General features: G+C 37.6%; 1 protein-coding gene across 1 annotated transcript in view; it reads left to right on the top strand.

Annotated features, from left to right (window-relative positions):
• OTOG (otogelin) overlaps positions 1 to 11,514 on the top strand; it is a 95,035-nt gene extending 83,521 nt beyond the window's left edge. The window contains exons 49-56 of the mRNA XM_030482746.1: positions 467 to 507; positions 1,659 to 1,734; positions 2,681 to 2,859; positions 3,626 to 3,730; positions 4,176 to 4,295; positions 5,571 to 5,616; positions 9,951 to 10,030; positions 11,281 to 11,514. Of these exons, the coding sequence (XP_030338606.1) occupies positions 467 to 507; positions 1,659 to 1,734; positions 2,681 to 2,859; positions 3,626 to 3,730; positions 4,176 to 4,295; positions 5,571 to 5,616; positions 9,951 to 10,030; positions 11,281 to 11,481 (848 nt within the window). The 3' untranslated portion in view covers positions 11,482 to 11,514. The remainder of the gene's footprint in view (positions 1 to 466; positions 508 to 1,658; positions 1,735 to 2,680; positions 2,860 to 3,625; positions 3,731 to 4,175; positions 4,296 to 5,570; positions 5,617 to 9,950; positions 10,031 to 11,280) is intronic.
• The last annotated feature ends 13,066 nt before the right edge of the window (positions 11,515 to 24,580 follow it).

Here is a 24,580-nt window from a genome sequence, read left to right as displayed (position 1 = left end):
CACCCCCCAGAAAACCCCAACCCTCACCCCAAAAAACCACCATAGGTTCACAGGTCAGGAATTTGTCAATCTAGAAAGACTATAATGTATCATACATCTCTGTGATGTCTTAAACACAATTCTCCATTGCTTTATATTGATTGTAACAATTGTCGCCACTGCGAGGAGACTAACTACTAGAATAATCATGGGTTTTTTAATGTGTTCAGGTGGACTGCAGTTAATACAATGCTGTAAATTGTTGTAATAAGTAAAGGTGGTCACAGAAGCTGGTATTATTTTTCAGGACAGTATAGAAATCAAACATAATTCGGGATTCCCCAGATGGGTGTATTTCAAAAACCAGCAGAATTTCTTCAATGATGACTTGTAAATCTGGATTTTTCTACTCTCTCTGATGCTCTGTTTTAAGCAAATAGTGCATAACTTTCTAAACTGTTGTTTCTGTTATTGTATTTTGTTTTAGAATGTGCATGTGAAACAATCCCCAAACCTCAGTGCAATCTGGTATGGAATTAATCTTTGTCAGTATTCTTTTCTTATTTTCTTAATAAATCTATTTCTCGGTATCTTACTAATAGTTTTATCAGTGAACTATGAAATGCTATGTCATTCTCTTTTTTTATTGCTTTACAAGAAGTTATATCCATTTTTAAGAAGCCAGTTAAGTTTAAATATCTTACAGAATAAAATGGCAGAATAGCACTGATATTTCTGGAGTTTTTTATGATCATATCCTGCCCTGAAGTATTCGTAGTGTGAAACTGCTTTCATGTACCAGAGGATAAAATTTTGTTTTTAAAAGGTCAGAAGGAAATGCTTTTAAAGCATCAGTGTTTTGTTAATATTATTTGTTATAGTGAGTATGTTGACATGTGAGACATCGTGCACTCAGACTGCTGACAAAGCAGAAACTGTGTTTCATTGTGACTTGTTCTGCATTGCAAAAGTGCTTATTATCATTGCTGGGTTAGGTTCTTGGTCAGTCCTGGGTATGCATAATTTTGCTTGTTATTATTTTATGCAGAAAATAACATTGCCATGGGAGTAATTTATAAAAATTATAATCTGGAGTCCTAGGAAGGAATTGGAAATAGCATTCATTTTTATAGAGGAAATTCAAAATGCTTTCTAAGCAAGGTTGCTGTTAGTAGTTTCATTTCATAGATGGAGAAACTTGGGCATAAGGAATCAGGACTTGCACAAAACTAGGATAAAAATTTTAATATGCATACATATAAACCATAAAAGGCAAAATTTAAAAGTACATCTGTGCTATTGTAATACTATTTCCATCCATTAAGTTATTCCATGAAAGAATACACTCCACACTGCATGGAGATTTCTGTACAAAGGCAAGCCATTGCCTTTCATTTTTGGCCCTCCATAGTCTTTTCTGTCCTAAATGTCTGCTGTGCTGACACCAACAACCATCCCTCTTCTTCAGGCGTAAAAAAAAATTCCCAGTTGGTTGTCATTGCCAAATTAAGTGTCCCTGTGGGTGATGAAAATGGATTCAAAATAGGTTTCTAGGGGCAAGAGAGACTGCTATTCAAATCCTGAATGAAAGGTGTTTAAAAGAAAAAGATCATACAAATAAGAAAACACTGTTGTTTCACTTATCTTTTTTTTTTTTTTTTCTGCTTTTATAAACTTAGGGCCAGAAACTTCAGATAGATGATCAGTTTCAGAACAGTACAGAAAATATCTGTAACTGCATTAAGTACAAATGTGGTAAGTCAGAAAAGAATTTAATTCAAAGAAATACCCTTCCAAGTACTAAGGTAAATTAGGAATTATAAATCAGATGTTCACTTTGAGCACAGTACTGAGGAGGAAAGGGTTGACTGGCATAATTCAGAAATAGTGTAAGAAAAGGCAACAAAATAAGACCCCTCGCTAAATACTTGTTTGGTTATGGCCTGTCCTTGTATTCTATTAGTTCCTGCAGCAGGAGGTCTGTGCAGGGAAATAGCAGCATTTTGGGCAAATTGAGTGGCGTTGACTGAGCAGCCTGCATTTTGCTGAGCTGGAGTAAGGACTCCAGCAAGAAACTAAAACATACACTCAAAGTCCGCAAAAAAAAGGTCTCACTAGCCCATTATGGGACTGCTCAGGAGCTGGTGACATGGTTATGTACTTTACAAGATCAAGGATAGCATTCAGCACCATGCAAATTCATCTTAAAGCATGCCCAATAGCATCTGGGAAAACTCAGGAAAAAATAATTTCTGTGGGGCACCCAGTTGGCCAACAGAGTTGGAATTGTCCTTGCCTAGATTTCTACAACAAAGATGTATACTTCTGAGCTAATTATCCTCTGTGCCCTCAGTAATCATTGGGGAGAAATAGACATTTCTTAGGTACATTTCTTATCATAAGTAGACTTATAAAACAAATCAGTTGAAGAAGCCTGTACTGTCACTATGGTGGTTCAGCTAATAGAATATTACATATTTATTTAGATTGCATGCATGGTTATGTTTGAAGTAATTTGGGAATTGTAGTGAAGCATTAGACTGCTATTGAAAGTTTATATTTGCAAAACTGACCCATAATTCTTGAAGAGGTAGGGTAGCTTTTTCCATTCCTGTTTTACCGTTTGAAACATTTTTTAACAGAGTTTTGATACCAGGTTGATTGTCCTGAGTATGCTGTTTATTTTTGTGTTTTCTTGTAGTGAGAGACAAAGTTTGCCTGAGTAATGAGAGAGGTGTGCTGCTTCCTGGACAGACAATTGTGGAACACGGCACAGATGGCATTTGCCATATTTCTTATTGTACAAACATGATTGATCCCTCCACTAAATACTACAGAATAAACCAGTCTTCAATAGACTGTGCTGTCAAGTGCAAAGCTGTAAGAGATTCAGAATTGTAGATATGTATATTGTGACTGGTGGTCTTAATTATATTTCATTTGGGTTTGTTGAGTAGCTACAGTCATAGGAACAAGATGGAAAGAGTAACTGTGAGATCTCCCCCTATGCTACTGCATTTCTGATGGAAGTTTATAAAAGTCTCACTCCCTTCACTTCTTTTCCCCCCATGTAAATCTTATAGAAACTAAAGTATACAGCATACTGCCCCCTTGGATTTCTATATAACTTCAGCTGTATTATGCACAAACTGGTACAAACTAATGGCAGACATTAGCATAATCAGAATTGGGAAGAGAATAATTATAAATAAAACAAGAATTCTAAATGTGGTCAAAGCAGCTTTATAAAATAAGCAAATGATATGTTTTCCTTTTACAAAGTATGGGAATATTATATAGATGACTGTCTAGTTATGTGCTGACTTGATTTCTAATATGTAAAAAGTAAAAATGTCAGTGTTTCTTGAAGTAAGCTGTCAGTCTTACATTTGAAAATGGTAGAAAGACCAGTTCATTCTCTCAGAGTTGGAACTTCTTCCCATTCACTTCAATTAAGATCAAAGGTATTTTGTAAAAGTTTCATGAATGTACAGTGTGTACAAATGTAAACTATGTGATTTTGAAAGTTATTAAAAAAACATCCCTAAAATCAGATACCAAAAAAAAATAAATCTGCCCATTGCAGTAAGAAATGTCAAGCTGCAAAATGGTCTCATACAAGGAATAATCTATTTGATTTTGGCAGAACCAAGTCTATCAGCCTCCAAAAGATTTATCAACTTGCTGTGGTAGCTGTAAGAACTTGTCTTGTCTCCACACTTTCAGCAATGGCACAGTTTCCAATTTTAAGGTAAGTCTATACATGTCTTACTTCCTCAAAATATTTAGAAGTAAGAAAAAAATTATGACATACTGTACACACATTGCCATATAAAATGTGCAAAGAAGAGATTTGTTAGGCGAAATACTAGGAATAGTTCTGCATGTGCACAACATTAATTTCTTGGAGAGCCAATTATATACCTGTCTATGAAGATTAAGGGATTTGATATAGCAGAGAATTATCATCAACTTGATTATTTTAGAATCTGTTTAACATTATGTATTTAATGGACTTTTGAGTACTTCAACAGAACTGTAACATGAATCTAAATTATGTATTGCCATAAGTATTACTTTTGATTCAGACAAGATCACATTCAATGGAATTGTATTATAAGTACTCATACAACACTCATAATACTGTTTTTTGCTCAGTTGCTGAGTAAAGTTTCTATTTTACAATTTTTTAACAGCCTGGTACTGTTTGGATTTCAAACTGCATCAGATACGAATGCATTAACACAGCAATAGGGCCAGTTCTGGTTTCCTCTTCAGTTGGCTGCCCACCCTTTAATGAAACTGAATGTGCGAAGGTCAGTGTTTGATACATCGTTTGCATGATTTATGTTTGCGTGAAAAGATTAACACTGACAAAAGATGTTTTTACCTGAAGAAGGGAGAAATTATGAATTCTCACAATGCCTGCATTTTTGCCCAGACATTTGAAGGTGAGAAACTCTAACTACGCACATACAGTGTGCCATGAGACTTCTCAGTTACACAGCTGAGAGACCTCTGCTTAGAAAATACTTATTTTCCCAGAGGCTTGTAATACCAAAATAGTCCTCATACAGCTGTCTGAACTTGGATGATTTTCTGGGTTGGACTTTATCTTTCTAACTGATTTTCTGTGTATAGCAATTTGATTTGTCACAATTGAATATCAGGAAAATATTTTCTACAATGAGACATAAAGTTTTGTGGACTAGTTTTGCAGAAGAAGCAAAACCTCTATTTGAATTTGCAAAATGAGATTAAACTAAATGCCAGAAAACGTAGGCAGGCGACATCTCATATTGCTTTCTGTAACTCTACATTTACATGTGGATGGGAGGATACTTTTCTTAACGAATGATGGTGCACAAGCAGAGAACAGTCCTAAAGAAACTAGCTGCCTGTAGTTCTTCCTCGAAGATAACAATGGATTGGTTCTTCAGAGAGTCTCAGTTACGTAGCAGGTGAAAGGCTTTTTGCTGTGGATATCAAAAACTGAACTCTGCTTCAATGTCCTCTTGAGAGAGCTTTTGAAAAAGTTGCCACTGTTCTTCCCACAGTACTCTGGGGAGTGCTTCATGCTACAGCACTGAAGACAGCCATGGATCTCCTCTATGGGGAGTGGGTGACTTCTCATTTAGATGAGATTTCTTCCTGCTTTGAATTCAGAATCAGGGGAGTTGTGATTTTTGTGATTTTGGTTTTTTGGGTTTTTTTTTTTTGTGGGTTTTTTTTTTTTTTTGGTGGGGGGGGGTTGGGTTTTTTTTTTTTGTGATTGTCAATATGGCCTCTACAGGAAGTCAGGGGTTTAGTCTAATGATGGAGTTGGACTTAGCACAGTCATTCCCTCTCCAAATGTGGGAGCTATGGTGATGTATAGTGGTGCCCAGTAAAAGCAGCTTAATACTCACTTGAGCTAAAACAGTCAAGTTAGATCATCTACAGCCAAACCTTCATCCACTCACCTAAGTGTTGCATTTGCCTGAATAATGTTGCAGAGCTTTATCTGGAAGATATTTCTAATAGTGCAGATATATGGGCATGAATGTTAGAAAAAAATCAATTTTTTTCCTCTTTATTTATTTCTTGGTCAGGTTGGAGGCTATGTTGTGCCATTCTTAGAAGGATGCTGCAAAACATGTAAGTGATTAATGACACTTCCTGCCTCACAAGTCTATCTGATTTGTTGTTACCTTAGAAACAAGGTTGATTCTTTCTTGCATGAAAGCTTGATTCACGAATCCCAAAGGCTATTCTTTTCTCAGTTTTACTCACGTAAATATCAGTGAAACTAGTGGAGTTAAATCAGAAGAAAGCAGTTTAACATCGAAGGGTTTACTCCACTGAAAGTGATTGTGGCTGGCCAAGTCATTAAAATTGCTACCTTGAATATTTTGTAGTTCTCATGTAAAACTCCTCAAAATATTAGTTACTGCATTTAGTGTTACTGCATTAGTATAATATTAGTTACTGCATCAGTATAATGAAATATGCTGTGTTCTGAAAGGCACCTTAAAACATGCTTCATCTACATTCATATCTTTAGTGAAAGTGAAGATTGATCTATGCGGTTTCTAAGTTGATACTGTAAATAATTAACTGAATGTAATATAGTCTTAGGGTCCATTAGTAGACATAGTTCAGAAGCTTTCAGGCAGTATCTTTTAAAAGAATTTATAATAAAAAAATCTCCCTTAATTGATTACCAAGATATATTTTGACATCTATGAAAGCTAATGAAGGTTCTTTGGAAAAAAATAAAATAAAAAATTCCTTACAGAATAGGTTCCAAATATGCTAATCCTTAATATAAACAAGAGCTAAGTATATTTTTTCTTAACATATTGGTACACAGCTGAAACATTTTGGCTGATTTCATGAAGCACTTAGCCTGAGGCAGATACCTAACCTGAAGAAATTAAGATCAAATGCTTGAAGTTGACAATGTTATAAATAATTATAAAAGAGATTTTATACTGGACAGTGTATTGTACTGTCTTTTAAAAGGTGCAAAAATCTCTCTTCATTTGCACAAGAGGCTGGAGTAGTGACCTAAAAACTAAAGACAGTAGGAGATAAATTGTGGGAGAGAATTGGAAAAAAATGCAGGTATCTCCTGCTGGGTGGGGTGGAACTTGACATGACTACCAGATATGGTACCATGTTCGTAGTTACTACAGTGGGATATATGTTGCCAAGTGGGAGATATTTTTTGGTGTTAATCACTATGTATTACATTTTGTAGTACAAAGTTTGTTGAAACTGTAGAAGATTTATCTGCTTTTTTCCTGCTCCTCATCACTGTAAGGGAATGGAAATATCTCTTCATGTGTTTTCACTCTGATGGACCTGTGTTTCAAGCACTTGTCCTAGTTCTGTAGCCAAATCTCCATAGGCTCTTTGAGATTAGTTTTTGATTACCTGACATTACCCTTCAATGCCTTAGCAGCCATATAGCACGACTTCCGAACAGTTTATTAAGACCATTAAAAATCCATTAAGCTAGTTTTCAGCAAGGTAGAAGATCTTGCTACTATACTTACAGAAAGATCATAACCACACTTCTAAATAATGAAATGAAAGTAAGTTATTAATCTGAGGCATGCATCACAAAGTAAAATTAAACCCTTGAAAAATCCAGTGACTTCAGAGATGCTCAGAGATAATGATACTATTTCTTTCTTGCAGCCCTAAAGGACAACTCAAATTTAGGTATCAGATTGTCTTAGTTACACTAATGTAGATCAGATCCTTCCTGGTTTTGGCATTAGGCTTAGCAGTGTAAATAATACCTGTACATGGTCCTGAGCTGCCAGCACGGTGATCCCTGCTTGAGCAGGGAGGTAGGACCAGATGACTTCCAGAGTCCTGACGTCAGCCATTCTGTCATCCTGTAATAAACTTGAATTCTTTTCTCAAATATGCTGAAATCTAGTAACTCCAAAATGTTTCGTACTGATAGGGAATCCTCTGTAACATGTACTCTGTTCAGTGTGTAATATTCTTACCAGGTTCTTCAGTGTCAATGCTCCTCCCATTCCCTGTTAGCCCAGTCACTCCTACAGCTTATGCTAGCTGTTACACAGGTACATTTTCCTGGAAATAAGTAGGACTAACCCAAACAGCATCATTGTTGATTTCCAACAATGTACTTCCTGATAGGAATGTCAGGCTTCATGTTAGCCAATTATGCCAAAAGCTGCAGTGTGGTATAACTGCTCACGGTTCAGAGTGGCTCACATTTTGGTTTTATTTTGTTTTCATTTTGCACTGTGTGGGCAGTGCATTGTTGTTAGCCAACAATGTACTGTTGGTAGTAAGCACTCGTGTAGTCTTTAGCTTGCTGCATGTATAAAATTGCCATGTTGAAAAATGTTTTACAATGCTGTGGAACATTGAGACTGATGGCTTTGCTTGTTAAAGCTTATTCTGTAGGCAACATTTTCACTGATGATGTATTGTATAGTTTTGCTTCCAGTGGCATATACAGTAGAGCAGCTCATTTCTTTTCTATCCATAGTTAGGACAGTATACTGAAAATAACTACCCTGTGTTTACTCCATAAAAGCTGGAGATTATCTTTGTTCTTCTTAATAGAGTACGTTAATTTTTTTAATTGTGACGTGGAATGAGTGCAATTGTTTTGGCATTTGTGAAAACATCTCTCTATATTTCTGTAAGAAAAATGATGTTGACTATAATTTTGTACATCACTGAGCAATATATCCCTCATTAAATTACACTTATGACTCCAGGAGTACCACACTGAAATCTATACAACTCTTGCGTATTGACATCACTTTAAATGGCAGCAGTGTTACAAGTCAACCCAAAAACCAAGCAAGGATTTTCAATTGTACAGACTGTGAAAAGAATCTCATTATATTACAACATGTAGAAGATGCTCATGTTTTGTAAGATTGTTGATGGAAAAGTGCATTGTGTTGTAGAGCTCATTAAAAGCCACTGGACATTAACGTAGATGCATGGAAATGCATTCTACATTTATTTCTTTGAGAGATGGTTTACTTCCACTAGGGCCTGGATGAAGCCATAGCCATAGCTGCACTGAATTCTCCGTCCTACACACCATGTATAATGTAAAAGAAGAAAGGACATGAATAGGACTGTGAGAAACATGAAATAATGGTAAGGTTTTTATTTTCAAAAACAATTTTTTTCCCTCATTTCTCAATTTTTTCCCTAAGCAAATTTAATTCAATGATAGTCGAGCAGTAGCCAGCCATTTCTGATTGTACTCTTTTATTTGGTTCCAAGAAGATGGACTGCTGTCCTTTCTTTCATGCTCTAGAAACCTCTGCTATGTCTAGAAACAGTAGCATGCTTACATATTAAAAAAATAAAATAAAAAAACGCAAACCCCAAAACCCACACAAAAGATGATTCTCTTTGGGAAGCAGTATTACCTGGTTTAACAGTGATTAGAGCAGGGAACTAGACATTGCACATCAAGATGTAATAAACCTCTGCCACAGTTCCGTATTGGGTATTGGTCAACCCAGTGAATCTTTCATTGCCCTTGCTCTTCTGGAGCTAGCAGTATTCGCCTTTTGTCAACATCTTTGAGGTTTTTGGCTGCAAGAAAATGCAGCTAAGTGGCACTGCATCATTGTGTGTAAAATCTGCTGTGAACCCCATGGAAGCTGTTATAATGAAATGGACTATTCATTTCTCTTACAGATCTGCAATGTGATGTGGGTTCTTCAGCACAGAGAGGATCATCGTAAGAAAATATTGTGCTTTCTGTTCTCCAACAACTGAACTTTACACTAAACTTCTTTGCTTTTCTTCAAATGATCATGATTCCCTTCTGAAGTTTAACTCCTCATTTCATTTACTGATTTCTTCTTAACTTTTTTTATTCCACCCATATGCTTTGTACACACTTCTGTGAGAAAAATTGTGGAAATAATGCTAATAAAATGTAAATTAAAAAATTCACTTGATTACTGGTGTTCTTTTTCTTATTTAACAAAAACATACAGAAATGTAAAGCCCTCTGAAGCCCTATTCTTCATCAGGCTCTGCTCTTAAGTGTTCAATTTATCTTTGTTTATGCCACTGGAATGCAATTGCTGCCATTAAAGTTTGTTACAGTTATTTCATAGAAAATGCATTTTATGCATTATTAACAAGCCTTCTCCCAGGGGTGGTTGATCAATTTTACAAAATTCTTTGAAAGACAGTGGACTTTCTCTTAAAAGGCTTCTGAGTGAAGAATGAACCTTTTATAATTGTTATTGAAGATATCAGAGATACTTTAATGAATGAAATAGAATAGCTTTAAAAGCAATGCAATGTATGTCACCTTGCCAAAGTTTTGTATGTGCAGTGATGTATTGGGTATTTTCTTCTTTGTGTTTCTTGACACCATAAAATGTTCAGGAATGTTCTTGTCACTGAAATGTTTAGAATTTTGAGCTAATATTTTTCAACCAATACCCATTTTGCAGGTAAGGAAGATGGAAAATTCTGCAAAAAGGTGACTGTTAGGATGACTATCCGCAAGAATGACTGCAGGAGTAACACACCAGTAAGTAAATATCACAATTTCTTTTAACAGAAGGGAAAAAATACGAGAAATAAAAAGAAGGAAGAAAAGGAACACAAATTCCATAAGGCTATTGTCTGCATCTCTCTTTCACCGAGACAGAGGTTTCTGTGTTTCATAGAGCTGTTCTAATGTTTCTCTCCATTCTCAGCAATCATCTTCTCAAATAATAACAAGGGGATGTGACTTCTGCTTTTGTATGCATTTAGGCATACAAAATAATGCAATTATTATATGCAAATTGAATTGGATATAACTGACAGTGACAGTTAAAATGGCTGCAGATGTGTTTAATTTCCATCTGTTTAGGGAAAGTAAATAAATGCCAACTTCATGAAGAAAACAATCTTGGGTCCTGAAGGTTTGGGGTTATTTTTTTTCAGACAGTAGCACAAGCATACTGTGAAATGTGCAGGAAAAATGAGGCACTATCTGTGTATCTGCCGAACGATTTACTGTAGGAGCACACCAACAATGTCCTGCTGGGCAGTAAAGCAGTGTGAGCAGCAGCAAGGGTACAGACAGGCATCTTAAGTGATGTGTGTAAGAGTGCCTTGAACAGCTGTAATAAAAGAGAATAGGGAAACAGCTGTAACCTCTAAAATTACTCTGGAAGTACATTTTGTAGAGTAAACCGTTGAGCAGCCAGCAAATTTAGTCTCAGTGTCTCATTGAACAGAAATGTAAATCCTGACTATTAAACTTGAAAAAATTGTCAGTTTGTATGACTGTTTCTGTTACAGTCTGTATTACAGTTTTGGTATCATTAGTAACAATTTCCTTTGCCTTTCCAAAGGATTGATTCTTTATATTCCTCCTTACTGCTACTAGTATAACAACAGTACATCAGCGTATCACTGAAATTAATACTGTAGGGAGTTTTGGACGGAATGTTTGGTGTTATATTCAAGCTAAGATTGTTATGAATACTTTAAAATTCAAAACTGAAGTTGTTTCTTTGTGTCTGTTAACAGACAAAATCTGCTGTTACTGAAATTGACGGTAAAGTCGTCATTCATCTCAGATAAAAATTGAGAACTATGTGTGCAACATACTTCAGAGTCTATTACTCAGATTTTGTGGGATTTCCTAAGGGGTAGAAGAAATAACTCCGAAGTTTTCATTGCTTTGCCATTGGATGTGGGTCCCTAATGTCCTTGAACTTTCCTGAGAACTCCAAAGTATTTCATAGCTGCTTCAATTTGCTGATTAGTCTTCATGTTTGTTACCAGGTGAACATTGTTTCATGTGATGGAAAGTGCCCCTCTGCAAGCATTTACAACTACAACATCAACACATACGCAAGATTCTGCAAATGCTGCAGGGAGCTCGGACTACAGAGACGAACTGTGCAATTGTATTGCACCAGTAATTCAACCTGGGTCAGCTATTCAATCCAAGAGCCTACAGATTGTTCTTGCCAATGGTCTTAAAAAAAACTTGAAAGCAAGCAGCAAGCCCAGCTGTTCCCAGTATAAGATAATATGAATAGTTTATCTATTAAAAATACGATACCAAATCCACAGAATTTTACCAATTCAATGCTAAAAGAGTCAAAATATTTTGGGAGTCTTCTAAATTTCAGAATAATTTTTTTTCATTGTTTGTATTGTGATTTGTTTTCATGTTCATTCACAGGGACTGTTTAAGAGTTCTTGTGATATGTACCAACTTAAAAGCTGATTTACATTAGAGACACCACGAGCAAGAACACCCTCTGTTTTGTTCTGGAAGGCTGGCCCACTCTGTCAGGCACCCAATCCTGTTTTAACTCATTGACTGACTTATCTGGCAGCAGTTCCCTATTTTGAATGCATTGCAATTGCGCAAATACATTCAGTGTCTGTTAAGAAAAAATGTTTGGACATCGCAAAATGAATTTTCAGTTTAAATCATATTCCTATTGCAAAGTAAATCATGTATAAGAAATCCAATTAAAGACTTTTTTTTTTTTTTTTTTTATGTCAGGGAAATATTGTCAATACTGATAACTGTACTTTATATTCCCTGGTAATAATTTCAGGTTTTCTAGCGTATTTTATATTGTAGTGAAAAGCATTATGGCAAATGTAGTTTATGAACAGATAGACTGTTTTTAGGCTATCTAGATTAGTCATTAGTAGTTACTTTATCTTTCTGCCGAACAATATGACATAAACTGAAAATACACAGATTTAACAAATGAAAACCATTTTACATTCCCTTATATATTCTATATATAGAATATAGCTATATATTCTATAGATAGAATGTTTAAATGAAAACATTCTGCTTATGAAATGAACCATACTTAAACTGGTTTTGTAGGAGAATGAACTTTGTTTAACAGTAATTTTAAAGATGTGAAAATCCGTAGGAAAAAGAAAACTAGGATTATGTGTCTGCCTAAAAGAAAAACAAAGCTGAAAATCTTGGTCACCAGTATAGTAGAATGTACCTTCTTATGGCAAGTATTTGATATTGAAAATGTACAATTATAAGGTTTGAAATTTCAAAAGCAATTTTGCTTATGAACTTGAACAATTAACATTTTGTTGTAATGAACTAACTTTTTTCTCCTTTAAGCTAATGTTTCTGTTTATTCTTTTCCAATGATTGCCACCAATACTCAGTAAAAATTCAGTAGCTTTTATTTTGTAGATTTAAATTGTAGATAGCACATAGTGATATACTTGAGATCCTATAATAGAAAATAGATATCAACATAACTTCTTAAAAGACTGCTTGTCTGCAGTTAATCCAAAGAAAATTGTGTTGTTAAAATCAATCATGTGAACATTTTTGATATTAATTTTGTATACTGTACATTTCATTCTTACTATATCTAATAAACAACAGGAAGTCTTATTTTGTTACAATTACTTTTGTTATCATTGTTAAAGCAGCTTACTATCATGTGATTCAACACACGGTGTTTACTAATTTCTGTTTCAGCACTGCACATGGTTAATTTTAGGGTTTGCTGCTATCACTAGCACTAGTGATCTTACACTACAAGAAGACATGCATACGTGTTTTTGAAAATTATATCTTTTTCCTCATTTCATCACAGTTCACTTTCATCCTCAGAAATGCAAAATTTAACTATGTCAATTTACTCAAAAGTTGGAAAATCATTGCTCATCAAAGCAAAACCACGTTTCTGCCACCAAGTGTCAGATAGGCTGTTTGTTCTGGAAAAACTGGGGAAAAGGGGTGAATTTCTCCACAGTACCTTTCCCCATCTTTTTCCTAAACTGTCCCTTAGGATTGACTGCAGTGAGCAGACTGTGTTTTGAGTAAGTCTAGGCATCTTCTTACAATATAGTTATTGTGTAGCGATGATTACCCTGCAGTACTTAGGGCCAGGTAAGTTGTTAAGATCTAACTGGACTATGTGCAGTCCCTACCCATTTAGTTTCCTTTGCTCTCAAGCAAGACGGTATTAGCTGTGAAGTGCCAACCACCGGCATGAGGGACAGAATAAGAGCTGGAATTAGGCCAGCCACCATGCTTCCCTTGGCTGCTGTCTGGTCCCTTCTCTTGCCACTTGAGCTAATGGCAAATCCTTCATTGATTCCAGCAGCACAAGGCAGTTAACTCTGAAAACCATTCAAGATACAAACTTCGAACTCTTGGTTGAAGAGTAAAGTTAATACTGGCAGTGAGAGTAGAAAGCAGACTGTAGTGTATCCAGTAATTGTAATCAAACACTGCTGCTGCTTCTACTTCAGGAGTAAAACAGTAAACATCATGTTAAGTCCCTACTTATGGTTTTGTAAACATTAGGCTTATGCTGACGGAAACAAGGGGAAAGATCCAAACTGCCTATGGCTTGATGGGAAGCTACTTGTACCCCTGCCTCATTGTTAAATTCCTTCACGGCTACTTATCCTGTCTGTCTGTGGTTAGTTCAACCTGGGCCCTTAACGTGTATTTTCCTTATGCTGTGTTCGCACAAAGCAGCTCAACTGGAAAAAGATTTTTTGTCTTATTTGTACTTCCATGTCTTCGCAAACCAAAGGGACCTCAATGAGCTCTGGGTTTCATCTGACCCTCCCATGCAGAAAGCACTTGAACTGTAACAAAGTCTGGGTCCTAAACCAACTTTACTTTCTTTTTACGAAGAAGTTGTCCTTTTGCTTTATTAGATAGGTGTAATACAAAAGGTATACAGCACTGAATCTGTACTCTTTAGAATACATGCATTTTACTACCACAATCTTGTTTGTGTCTTTATTACATTTAAAGGCATATGAGCACTTGCAGATAATGAAATATTGGAGCTTTTATGTAAGGTCGCATAGTGGCAAAAGTTAAATCCTGTATTCAGCACATAAACCAAATTGCTGCAAGGAAACTTGCTTTCTGAAAGCATTGCTGCCGTGACCTGCTCCATTGTTACAGTTATTCCTGTTGCAGCAGTGCACTGCGCATGGTTCAGGGACAAAACCATGACTAGGTCCTTCACTGAGTTCAATCACGATTTCTTGCAGTGTTTTGTAGAACAGTGATTCCAAGGGATGTAAAAAAAAAAAAACCAAGCCCAAAACCAAACCAACCAAGTGGCTTTAGAAGCCCAAGAGCACAAAAAAGCTGCTTATGTAGCAGATATGGGGTAGTCTTTTGGAAGGCCACCTCAGCGGGGTGACTGCTGGGGCAGTAACAGGTGCGAAGGCCAGAGCAAACACAGGGATGAGGCAGAAGAAAATGCTTGTGCTGATGCCATTCACTTGCTGCCTCTCAGAGGGAAGCCTGAAAGCGTTAAGGAGAGGCCTCCTCCCTCCAACTAAAAAGCAATTTGCATCAGCTGAAGCCTGTTTCTTTGGGGGAATAAAGGTGGAGGTGGTGGTAGGCTGTGTGACTGTGAGATAAAAACAGCCTAGAGGAGGAAGAGTGAGATGAGTGTTATTTCGTTGAGCTGTCTCCTTATATTAGAAGAGGGGAATTCCCAGTTGATGTGGTGTCTGGGGGCTGTAAAATGAGGGCTAGGAGGTGTGTGGCCTTAGAGCTCTGACAGAGGTCTTTAATCTTTCCATTGTGCCTGTCTTGGTGTGGCTGTGAGAAAGATTTGAAAAGGTAATCTTTTGTTCTGTAAAAGCTGACTTCCAGGTGGCAAAAGAAGCAAACAAAAAAAAATGGTGATTGTTGGAAAACTTTGTCTTTTCCAACAAACTGTGGTGTTTCTAAGGTGCTGGAAAGCTTTGTGTTTGTACAACCATGTTGAACTAGCTCTTCAGGCTAAGCAGAGAGATGTGGCTCTTGGCTGGAGAGCAGTCCTGTCTCCCTTCTGTAAATCTGCAACTGGTGGTTGCTAGTTGAAAGCACAGCTACTGATGTTCTCTATTTTTCTTGCCTTTTGTTGGCTCCAAGGCTATCTGCAAAAATGGACTTCTAGGGGCTCATTACTTTAGATCAAACTTGGATATGGTGCTCAGGTGACTCCTCCAAGTAAGCACCCTTGGTGCTCGGCTGGCAGACGTCTTGTGACTGATGCTCTGCAAGGCTGAGTGTGTTGTGGAGTTGTTCATCCTCAATAAAAGAAACCAAATTTGAAAAATTGTTTTCCCACTTCTCAGACATCACAGTAAATAACTTTGTTTGTTTGTTTACCATGAATGAGAATGCTGTGGGAGTGAAACCTTGACCTTCTTGAAGCTGAGGCCTGTTTCATTTCTTTACGAGTCTCAAAACTTTACTGCACCTCTGAGGGCCATGTTCTACTCACCTGTGTTTGCATATATAGAGTTTCTCCGCAAAAATGATTCCTAATGTAGGTACAGAAATATCACAGACTTCTATCTTGTTAAAACCAGGGTTTAAAATCTTTCCAATGCTGGATTGTTTTCCATCTTTGAATAAAACGTTCGGTGATTTGAGGATGGAAACACTGCTTGTTATGGTCCTGGTTGCTTATTGTTATCTCCTTTAAAAAAACCACCTTATATGCACTACCTCAAGCAAGCTTACCTAGTCATGATTCACAGGAAAATATAAATGATTTGGCAGCTGGAGCCTTGAGTATGATGGATATTGGCCATTAAGAAAAGCCTTTAAAAAGAAATATAATGATATCAATTGTGCTATCTAAACTCTCACTGTCTGGGTTATTAGTACATGATCTGGTCTCAGGATAACAGCCTCTTGAGCAATGCTTCCTCTAATTAGTGATAGTGCTGCCTGGTGGTTTGGTAAGTTAATCTGAAATATTGGCATCTGTTGGTCTACAGTTTAACGCAAACTATTAGTCGCAATTAAATAACTTGCATCTCCTCAGACAGCCTTTCAAGTATGCAGCCCATGAAGTCAGACCAAAATCACTTGAAAAATTTCATCGCTCTTCTCTGCCCACACCATCATCTTTCTCCCCCGTGCAAGTGTCTAGCCATGAATAATTAAAATGAGGTAACACCTGCTATGCAGATGGGGATTTTTTTTAAAAAAGATCCCCTCTCAGTCTGATGAAGATATTTAACCTCTTTAGAAATAGTACCTGACAGACTGCCACCCCTCAGGTCTGCTTTCTGTATGGACTTTTGACCAAGGCTTCAATCATGTCAGCTCACTTCATCTGTTTAAAACAAGGTATCTGAATTAATTCATGTGTCCAGGTTCCACCCATCACCAAAGAAAGGCACATCCAGGGAGTGACTCATCCCACCCTAAAATAAGTTTCTATGATTAATGTGATGAATCCAGGTGTATCATCTTTTCACTCTAGAGAGAACTTGGATGGCAAGATGTGGTTAGGCACCTCAGTTTTAGGTTGTTAAAATTAGTTGGAATGAAATTCACCTGTAATGGTTAAGGATATCTCGACAGGCTCTAAAGTCAGCTACTCTGACAGTGTATATGGCATGTTTTATCTGATCTCCTCATATAAGGTGATTAATGGTAATATTCCATTTGCATGAATCTGAATGTTATATAATTCGTCTTGCACAGTTTTTCTTGTATGTCTTAAAGTATATTCATTTTGTGTGACATCTATACCTAAACTATCCCTGTATTTCTAGAGCTGATGAAAGATGTTGTCATCAGCCAAATATTCAAGATGGAAAAGCGCAACTGAATTTGGGAAGATGTGTTGTGTTAACTGCCATGGCAAGGTCTTATATTAGCTGGAAAAAATCTATAAGGTGAATGTATTTCTGTTTTATAGACCTTTTACTGGGTAGGTATTGGCTTGAGCTTTGTAGGTGATCTGTGATCTTGCTTTCTAAGCTTTTGACTTCCAAGATCCTTAAAGTTAATGCAATTCTTCAGAAATTTATGTAACCCACTGATGAAATATCTTTGTGGTTTAGCTCTTTAGAGTGTCTATAGTTGAGGTTTTTCAATGCACAGGTCTTTCCTGACTGTTAGAAATTTTGTTTGGGTTTTGTTTTTGGATACAGCTGCCCAGCAGCAGATTCTGACCCTCATTAACACACTTGAATAGAATATTCAGATTTGGTGGTTTGTTCGTTTGTTTTTTCTTAAGACTGATATTCATCAATTAAATATGTGAGATTGGTCCAATATGCACTGTGTGTTGTAGAAGATTGGAAAGGGAAAAAAACCTACAGCAGAGCACTTTATTAAAATTTCTATTTGATTAATAATGCAGAAGTCTGATCTTAAGCATGAAATATCAAAGGCAGAATAGCTGGAGTAATGTCTAATGTCAAGAGCATGCCTGGTTTTGATCTCTATTCTTAATCCGCCAACTGTCTCTTTTGGACCATATTGCCTATTGAGCTCCATGTTGATGTTTTATTTTACAAAATAGGGGACAAGCAGAGAAGGACCTTCTGAGATGAGGGCATCAAGGTGCCTCATAGCCCTGACCTCTATCCTGGCTGTATGCAGCATTGTATCCTTTGAATGTAAAACAGGAATGTCACTAAGAATGTGCTCCTGCATCTTCTTTCAGGAGAAGATAGGTGCTGTATTTCCTTCCCCCCACTCTGCCAAAGCAAATGTGTTTTGATGAGTGGCAAAAATTAGCTGTATGACAATTAATCACTGCAAAGTGTTCTTGTTAAATATTGCTGGAGTGATTAGAGATTACCAGATAACCCAGCCAGTAGCATGTGAAGATCGTGATTTTGTGTTGGAATGGTAACTTGTATAGCCCATTGTTGTCTTTTCTTGCTCCTGAGGAAACCTCAAGAAGGGGGAAGTTTTAGATTAGTAGTTTTATAATTAAAAAGATTATTTAGGATTTTGTATGTGAAACTTGCATTTTTAAGCGAATACACCTATGGGCTATCCAACACCTTAATAGCAAAGTCTCCCATCTCTTATGAATCATAAAAAAAAAAAACCAAACCCAAAATCTTTTGATGATATTTCCTCACAATTTCACAGGCCAATTGGATGCTGTGAGGAAACACATGGCTTCACAGTTAGGTGCTTTTCAGTTTACAGGAGAGGAATAAGCCCTGGCTGTTGGTGCCACTATTGTTACATGCAGGTTCACCGTAACCCTCTTTAAGGCCACATTGTGCACAGGCAGGTAGAGCACACTGGAAGCAGATTTTGCTGATGCAGTGTTTATGCTCCATTTGGTAAAAAGTTTCCCCTCACTTCTGCTTGTTTCAGGCTCTACACCTGGAAATCCCCTTGGCCTATCACAGCACTATTGTTTAATTGTTTCTCCACTGTCCATCTGATGGGAGTGCAGTAGTACCACTCGGGGCCAACCCTGTGGAGAAAGGAGGACAAGTTCATCTTGCACTCCCACTTACATATTTTTCTAGACCTCGAAGTGCTCCATAGGAAAACTCTTTAGATGAAAACTGGGGCCTAACAAAAGGGCTGGCTTAAAAAATGAATAAATGCCTATTGTATCTGCTTGGGATAACTTTAAGTGGACACCCCCACCCCCCCCCAACAAATCCTTTCAGCTAAAATCCCTAAAATGCTAAAAATGGTTTTCTGGCAACCTCCTTATTTCCAAGCATTTTGTTGGAATATCAGTATTAAAGATCCTGACCCTGTCTTTTCACTTCCCCTCTGGAAGAGAGGGAGAAAGGAGATGAGGGGTGAGATTTTTGAGGAAAACATTCAGAAGTTTTTTTCTTTAAATTGGACCGTCAAACCCAATTCTCATGAAGTTGTTATAGCAAGGAAAGTGGGAATCGGTACCTAAGTGGCCTTAGGCATCGGGGAGGGGGGAGGGGAACCCTCCCTTGATAATGGAGGAAAAGTAACGTGTTTTGTGGTTATGATGGTAGCAATAGGTTTGAGTGCAGCTTTTGGTGTAGTATTAATATAGGTTTGCCACGTGTACCCAGTCCCCACTGCACATTTGGCGAAATATTGGTGTTTTGCTGGTGATGCCAGAGTATGGTCAGAGTGAGCCAAAAAGGCAGCAGTTGAAAACTGCTGCTGGTTTTCCTAGCAGATGGCTGTGGGGTATTTGATAAAGAGTTCTGGCTCTCTGAATTATTTCATATCTGGATCTGTCTGTGCTTTTTCGGGGCTGTGGTTTGGGACTTGTCTGTAGGCAGTGATGGAGCTGTAGTGGCTGCACAGGGCCACAAAGTTCATCCTTGTTACAGCTTGGCAGTGAAGTTTTGGGCTGCCCACCAAAATAGAGTTGTAGATCGCAGTTACTGCAACAACACAGAAATCGCACCCTTGCACTATCAGGAATTGTTACTTCATTATCAGGTCTCTCTCCTGTATTCCTTTAAATAAGAAGAAATATTCTGCAAACCTGCATTTAATGGAAAATTTTGCAAATATTCCTATCCTTAAAAAATAGAATTTTATAGTATTTTTTCAGGGTTAGTTACACTTCTATCTCATCTGTGTGTCAGGCTAAAGGAGGAATATGAGGCCTTTGGGCAGCTTTAGTAATGGGAGTTCTGTAATTACCTACAATGGACATGAAATGTAAGAAAATATCACCTAGTGCCCTATAAATACTGTACTTGAGTTGATGTCCGGAATGAAATTCACAACACTGTTGCACATTTGTTTTTCTGCTCCATGACCAGAGGAGAGGAGGGAAGGGAAGGTAGCGGTTTTAGGCTTTAGATTTGGCTGTATTGTAGCACTTCTAAATCTTCTGTCAACACTGGTGTGACGTTGCATTTGTTACAAATGCACAACCTTTTTAAACATCCATCTGTTATATAAATAAAAATAATGCAGCCCTATATTTTTATGGTATGCTAATCCTGCATGGCCATGGTCTAATTATCAAATGATTTCATGCTACCCTGGTGGCAGGCAACGTCCAAACCACTGAACACTTGCTATGGATCTCTTATTAAATCCCTCTTACACAGTTTCATTCATAAATTTACCATGGCTTTTAAAACAAAATAGTTTGATGCTTATACAGCAATATCAAGTAAGAGCAGTATGTTTCCAGAATGCAGCAACATTTTTCAGATGCTCCACTTCATGCATGACTGAATAATTGGTGGCAAACTCTATTATTGATGCCTCTTACCTTAAGTGGAAGACATGTTGCTGGTAGGTAGTGCTTGCTAGTTATGCTTAAAGATCAGATGCCCTGGGTGCAACCTGTTCATGCCTTTGTGATGTGTGAATATTCTACTCTCTGCACCAAGTTTCATTTTGACAATGAATGTCCTAAGTTGGGTATCAATGCTCCTGATCCACACCCTTTTCCCTGCTGTGGTCTGGCCGTGTTGGAGTAGCACAGAGGTGCTGGGGTGCTTGCGGCTCTTGCTGCCTCCAATATTTCGCCAGCACTACCTGTGTCAGATCCCAAGAGACACATGGTGCCTCATGACTGGCTTTGGAAACATGTCATGTTACACTTGGAGAGCCAAAATAAAAAAAAAAAACCAAAAAACAGTTACTTGGTGGAAGTGGCTAGTGGAAGTGCCAATTTTTTACCTTTGAATTCAAAGTAAATGGCTTATTCCCAAGTGACTATACAATTAAATGCATTAGGAATGGAATGACTGAAAACAGAATTAAAGTATTTGTCCAGATTTATGTTGCACTACAATTAATCCTAAACAATTTCATGCCATCTGTGCCAACCTAGTGCCATCTGGTCTTTTACAAGAGAAGATTTGCAGCTTAACAAGAAATCTTCCTTTAGTCTTGTGACTAGGAGTGCTCTGGTAGTATCACTTTCTCTGAGCTTGTATCATCCCCCACTGTGTTTTTTAAGGCAGTATGTATCCTATAAATCTATTTCTCTTGATCATCACTGTCTTCAGTGATGCATTACTGGAGCGGAATTGAATAGAATTGTTTCTACCCTTGTGTGAGGACTGGTAGAGAGCCACTTAGCTGGGCATAAGTCATGGTGGTGATAAAGAGGAGCCTCTGACCCATTGAAGGCAGATCAAACCACGGATAGTAGCAAACACCACCAGTGTGCAGGTAGCTGGGGGCTGCTGGGGAGGTGGGAGAGAGATGCCTTGTGATTGTGAATTTGGATTAATTTCCCATCCTTGCTGTGGTTTTTTTCTCTTGCTTGGTGAAAGGTTTGTCACTTTCAGTACTCGATATGCTAGTTCAGTCACCTTTCACAGACCTGAGTATTATTGACCTTTTATGTTTGCCCAAAACTGCTTCAAATAAAAATGAGATAGTACCCCAGGAGTGACTTGCATCCATGTGTTACCAGCATCCCTGACCTCCTGCTAAAGTTTAGCAAATTAATTTCCCTCCTCTCTGACACAGCTAATTCTGATTTAAGTAGTTGTAATAAGCTGGAAATTTCAGACTTGTGTGCTTATTCACTGAAGTATGTGACTTGCTCATTGCTTACAGAGTCTGTTTTTGTTATCCGGTCATTTGAGGTTCAAAATGGTTGAAGCTGTTTGCAGCATACTCTGTAAGATACTGTTGTTCCCTGTGTAAGAAAATCTTTATCCACAGCATTTTAAGAAATGTTTGTTGAGTGTAGAATTTGGGCAAATTTTCTTCTAAACCATTTGAATAAAAGGTGTCTGGGGACTGCCAGCCTGTGCCAGCATTCCAGCCGCTTCCTTGTTCTCTTCCTGCCAGCAGTGAGTCTGCTTAAACCATGTCCCATGTGCCCCGGTGACTGAGCTGTCATTGTCAGCAGAGGTTAGAAAAGCACAGACAAGGGAGAGTGGCATGTCAGGGCATCACGTGCACATATTTAATAAAAGAAAAAAAAAAGTCTAATTTTTTGTAATTTACCCTCTTCTGTGGGTTATCTGAAAGCTATGGCAATACAGATGGTAACAGAAAAGCCCCCAATAATCAGAGCAGCCTGCCTAATCACTGCCAGATTTCTCTGCTTCTTCTTGCCCCAAAACTGACTCTTTGACTCTTCTTTCTCTCAGCTAGTTTGTTTTCTTCATGATCCAGCTGGCATGGATGAGGTACAGGATGGTGGAGTGTGGCTGAGATGTGATATGGGGAAAAAACTGTATCTGGGCAAACCAAGTGAACTCCTACAGGTTAAAGGGACTGTCTTTGTGCTCAGGCTGGTCCTTGCCGTGTTTCTGTTCCAAAGTCTTTAAGTGCTAGAAGGCAAATGACTCCACAGACATATATATCCTTTTATTATAGGGACAAGTAAACAACTGTTTCAACTAAGATTCTCAATAGCATAGGTAGCAAACTTAGAGAGGAATACTTCCATTACAGAAAACTTCTGCCCAAATTATTTGCTTGTCAAAACTGTAAACTTGCGAAAGTAAGATTTTTTTACAAGGGAGAGTTCTAGGTAAATTATTTGGGGGGTGCTGCCACCAGCTCTAGTGAATAGTAATAATGCATGGAGGGTTAATGGATGTGCAGCTGAAACGTGTTACTTGCTCTGCAGCAAGTGCTAGTAAGAGGGAGGAGCAGGAGCAAGTGTCAGCACCTGTGGCTAAATTAGCCTGGTACTTCAAATAAGCAGGTAACTGTACATAGTTTCACTTATTTGATGTTCTGGTTGTACCTGAAGGGTATATACCCTGTGTATGCTCTCTGTGTGTATATGATATGTACACAATGGAAATGTGGTAGTGTGGTACTGGTAGCAAACAAAGAGCACTCAGTGGTCACAGGTGTTTTCTCTTTGTATTTGTTGGATATTCCATTAAAACATCTTTCATTTTATACATGTCTGTTTGTACAAGTGGGTAAAATCAGATGTTACTGTATAATATGTGTGGTAGTAGGGTTTTTTTAGTCAAAGCACTGGTTACTAATCAGATTTTCAGTTCAGTGACCTTGTCATATCTCTGCTGAGTTTCAAGATGTTAAGAATATTTTCCAAATGGCCAAATCTCATATTTAAAATTTTAATGTATTTTACATAACATAAGAGGGGTTTAGTACCAGAAAAATTCCATTTTCCTCAGTCCAGTTTCAGGTTCCTAACCTGATTTTCTGGGCTTAATCCTCTTCCTGTTGAAATCAATAAGTACATTGTAATATAATGATTCACGTTCAAGGTTCAACCATAGAAAATTAAGGCTACATGCTGATTTTACTGCCATTGTTGAAAGATGATCTCTTAAAATGTGTAAAAGCACAATAAACTTTAACTCTTTCAGCTCTATTCTTTTTTCTCTTCAGAGAGTCTAAACACTTAAAAATAGATCTTTGCTCTAGACCCAACGATGGGAAGAATATGTTATTTAGGTAGGAATATCTTTTGTGGTTTCAATTACTTCGTGGTGGGTCAGTCACTGGACAACATGGATGATCACGAGATGCTGGGAAAAACATAGTCTACTTTGTGAACCTTTCCTGATGCTTGACTGTCACTTCATGTTTGCCACACAAAAAATGTGTAGTGTTCAGAAGAACTTAGTCTGAAAACATATTGTACAAAGTACACTTTATATGGGTGTCCCTATTGATTCCAGTTCAAATGTATCCATTATAGTACAAGATGCTACTTTTTGTTTTTTCTTATGGTCTGACCCACCAGGAAAGGATTGGCAGGTTGCAGATACTCTCCTCCCTGTCCCCAGGTGCTGGTTTGTACTAAGCTGGAAAGGATTAGACTCTTTTGTTGGACAAACAATGGCTGATGTATGTTTGACCAATGAAACTTCACTGAGGAGAAAAAGGCTTAAAAAGGTAACAGCTAGAATAGGGTACAGCTTTATTTCATTGCAGATGGGTTCTGCTCTGCTCGTAGAAGAAAGGAGATGGCGGTGGGTAGTGGGTACATGTGCATCAGGTCAGAAGATACAGGTGTTCCATACTTTCCAGTAAAAAATGAAACTTTCAAAGAAATGCCAGCGGGGCTGGCAGCTCCTGAATGCTGTAATGGAAAGCAGTGATGAGAAAAAGTGGAGATTCTTCTCTGGCTCATATACATATGTGAAGAATTCTTGGACAAACATGTTCATTTCTTGGTCTCTTAAACAAAAACTTAACAAAACAAACCTGGTCTATTTTCTCTTTGGTTGCCAGATTGGTTTTTGTGCTCTCTTAAGTCTGAGATTTATATGTAGCCTATACAGGCAGCCTCAGATGCTGAGAGGGAGAACTGTGTGATGAAATTAAGGCAGGCTGAGAAACTAATTTTGGAGGCATCATTGGCATTTTATTTTCAAATATGCCTCGAAGCTCATAACTTACTAGTATAATCAA

Source organism: Strigops habroptila, chromosome 4 (assembly GCF_004027225.2).
Source record: "Strigops habroptila isolate Jane chromosome 4, bStrHab1.2.pri, whole genome shotgun sequence".
Lineage (NCBI taxonomy): Eukaryota > Metazoa > Chordata > Aves > Psittaciformes > Psittacidae > Strigops > Strigops habroptila.
Note: the sequence above shows the minus strand (reverse complement) of the source record. Positions and strands in the feature narration are given on the sequence as shown.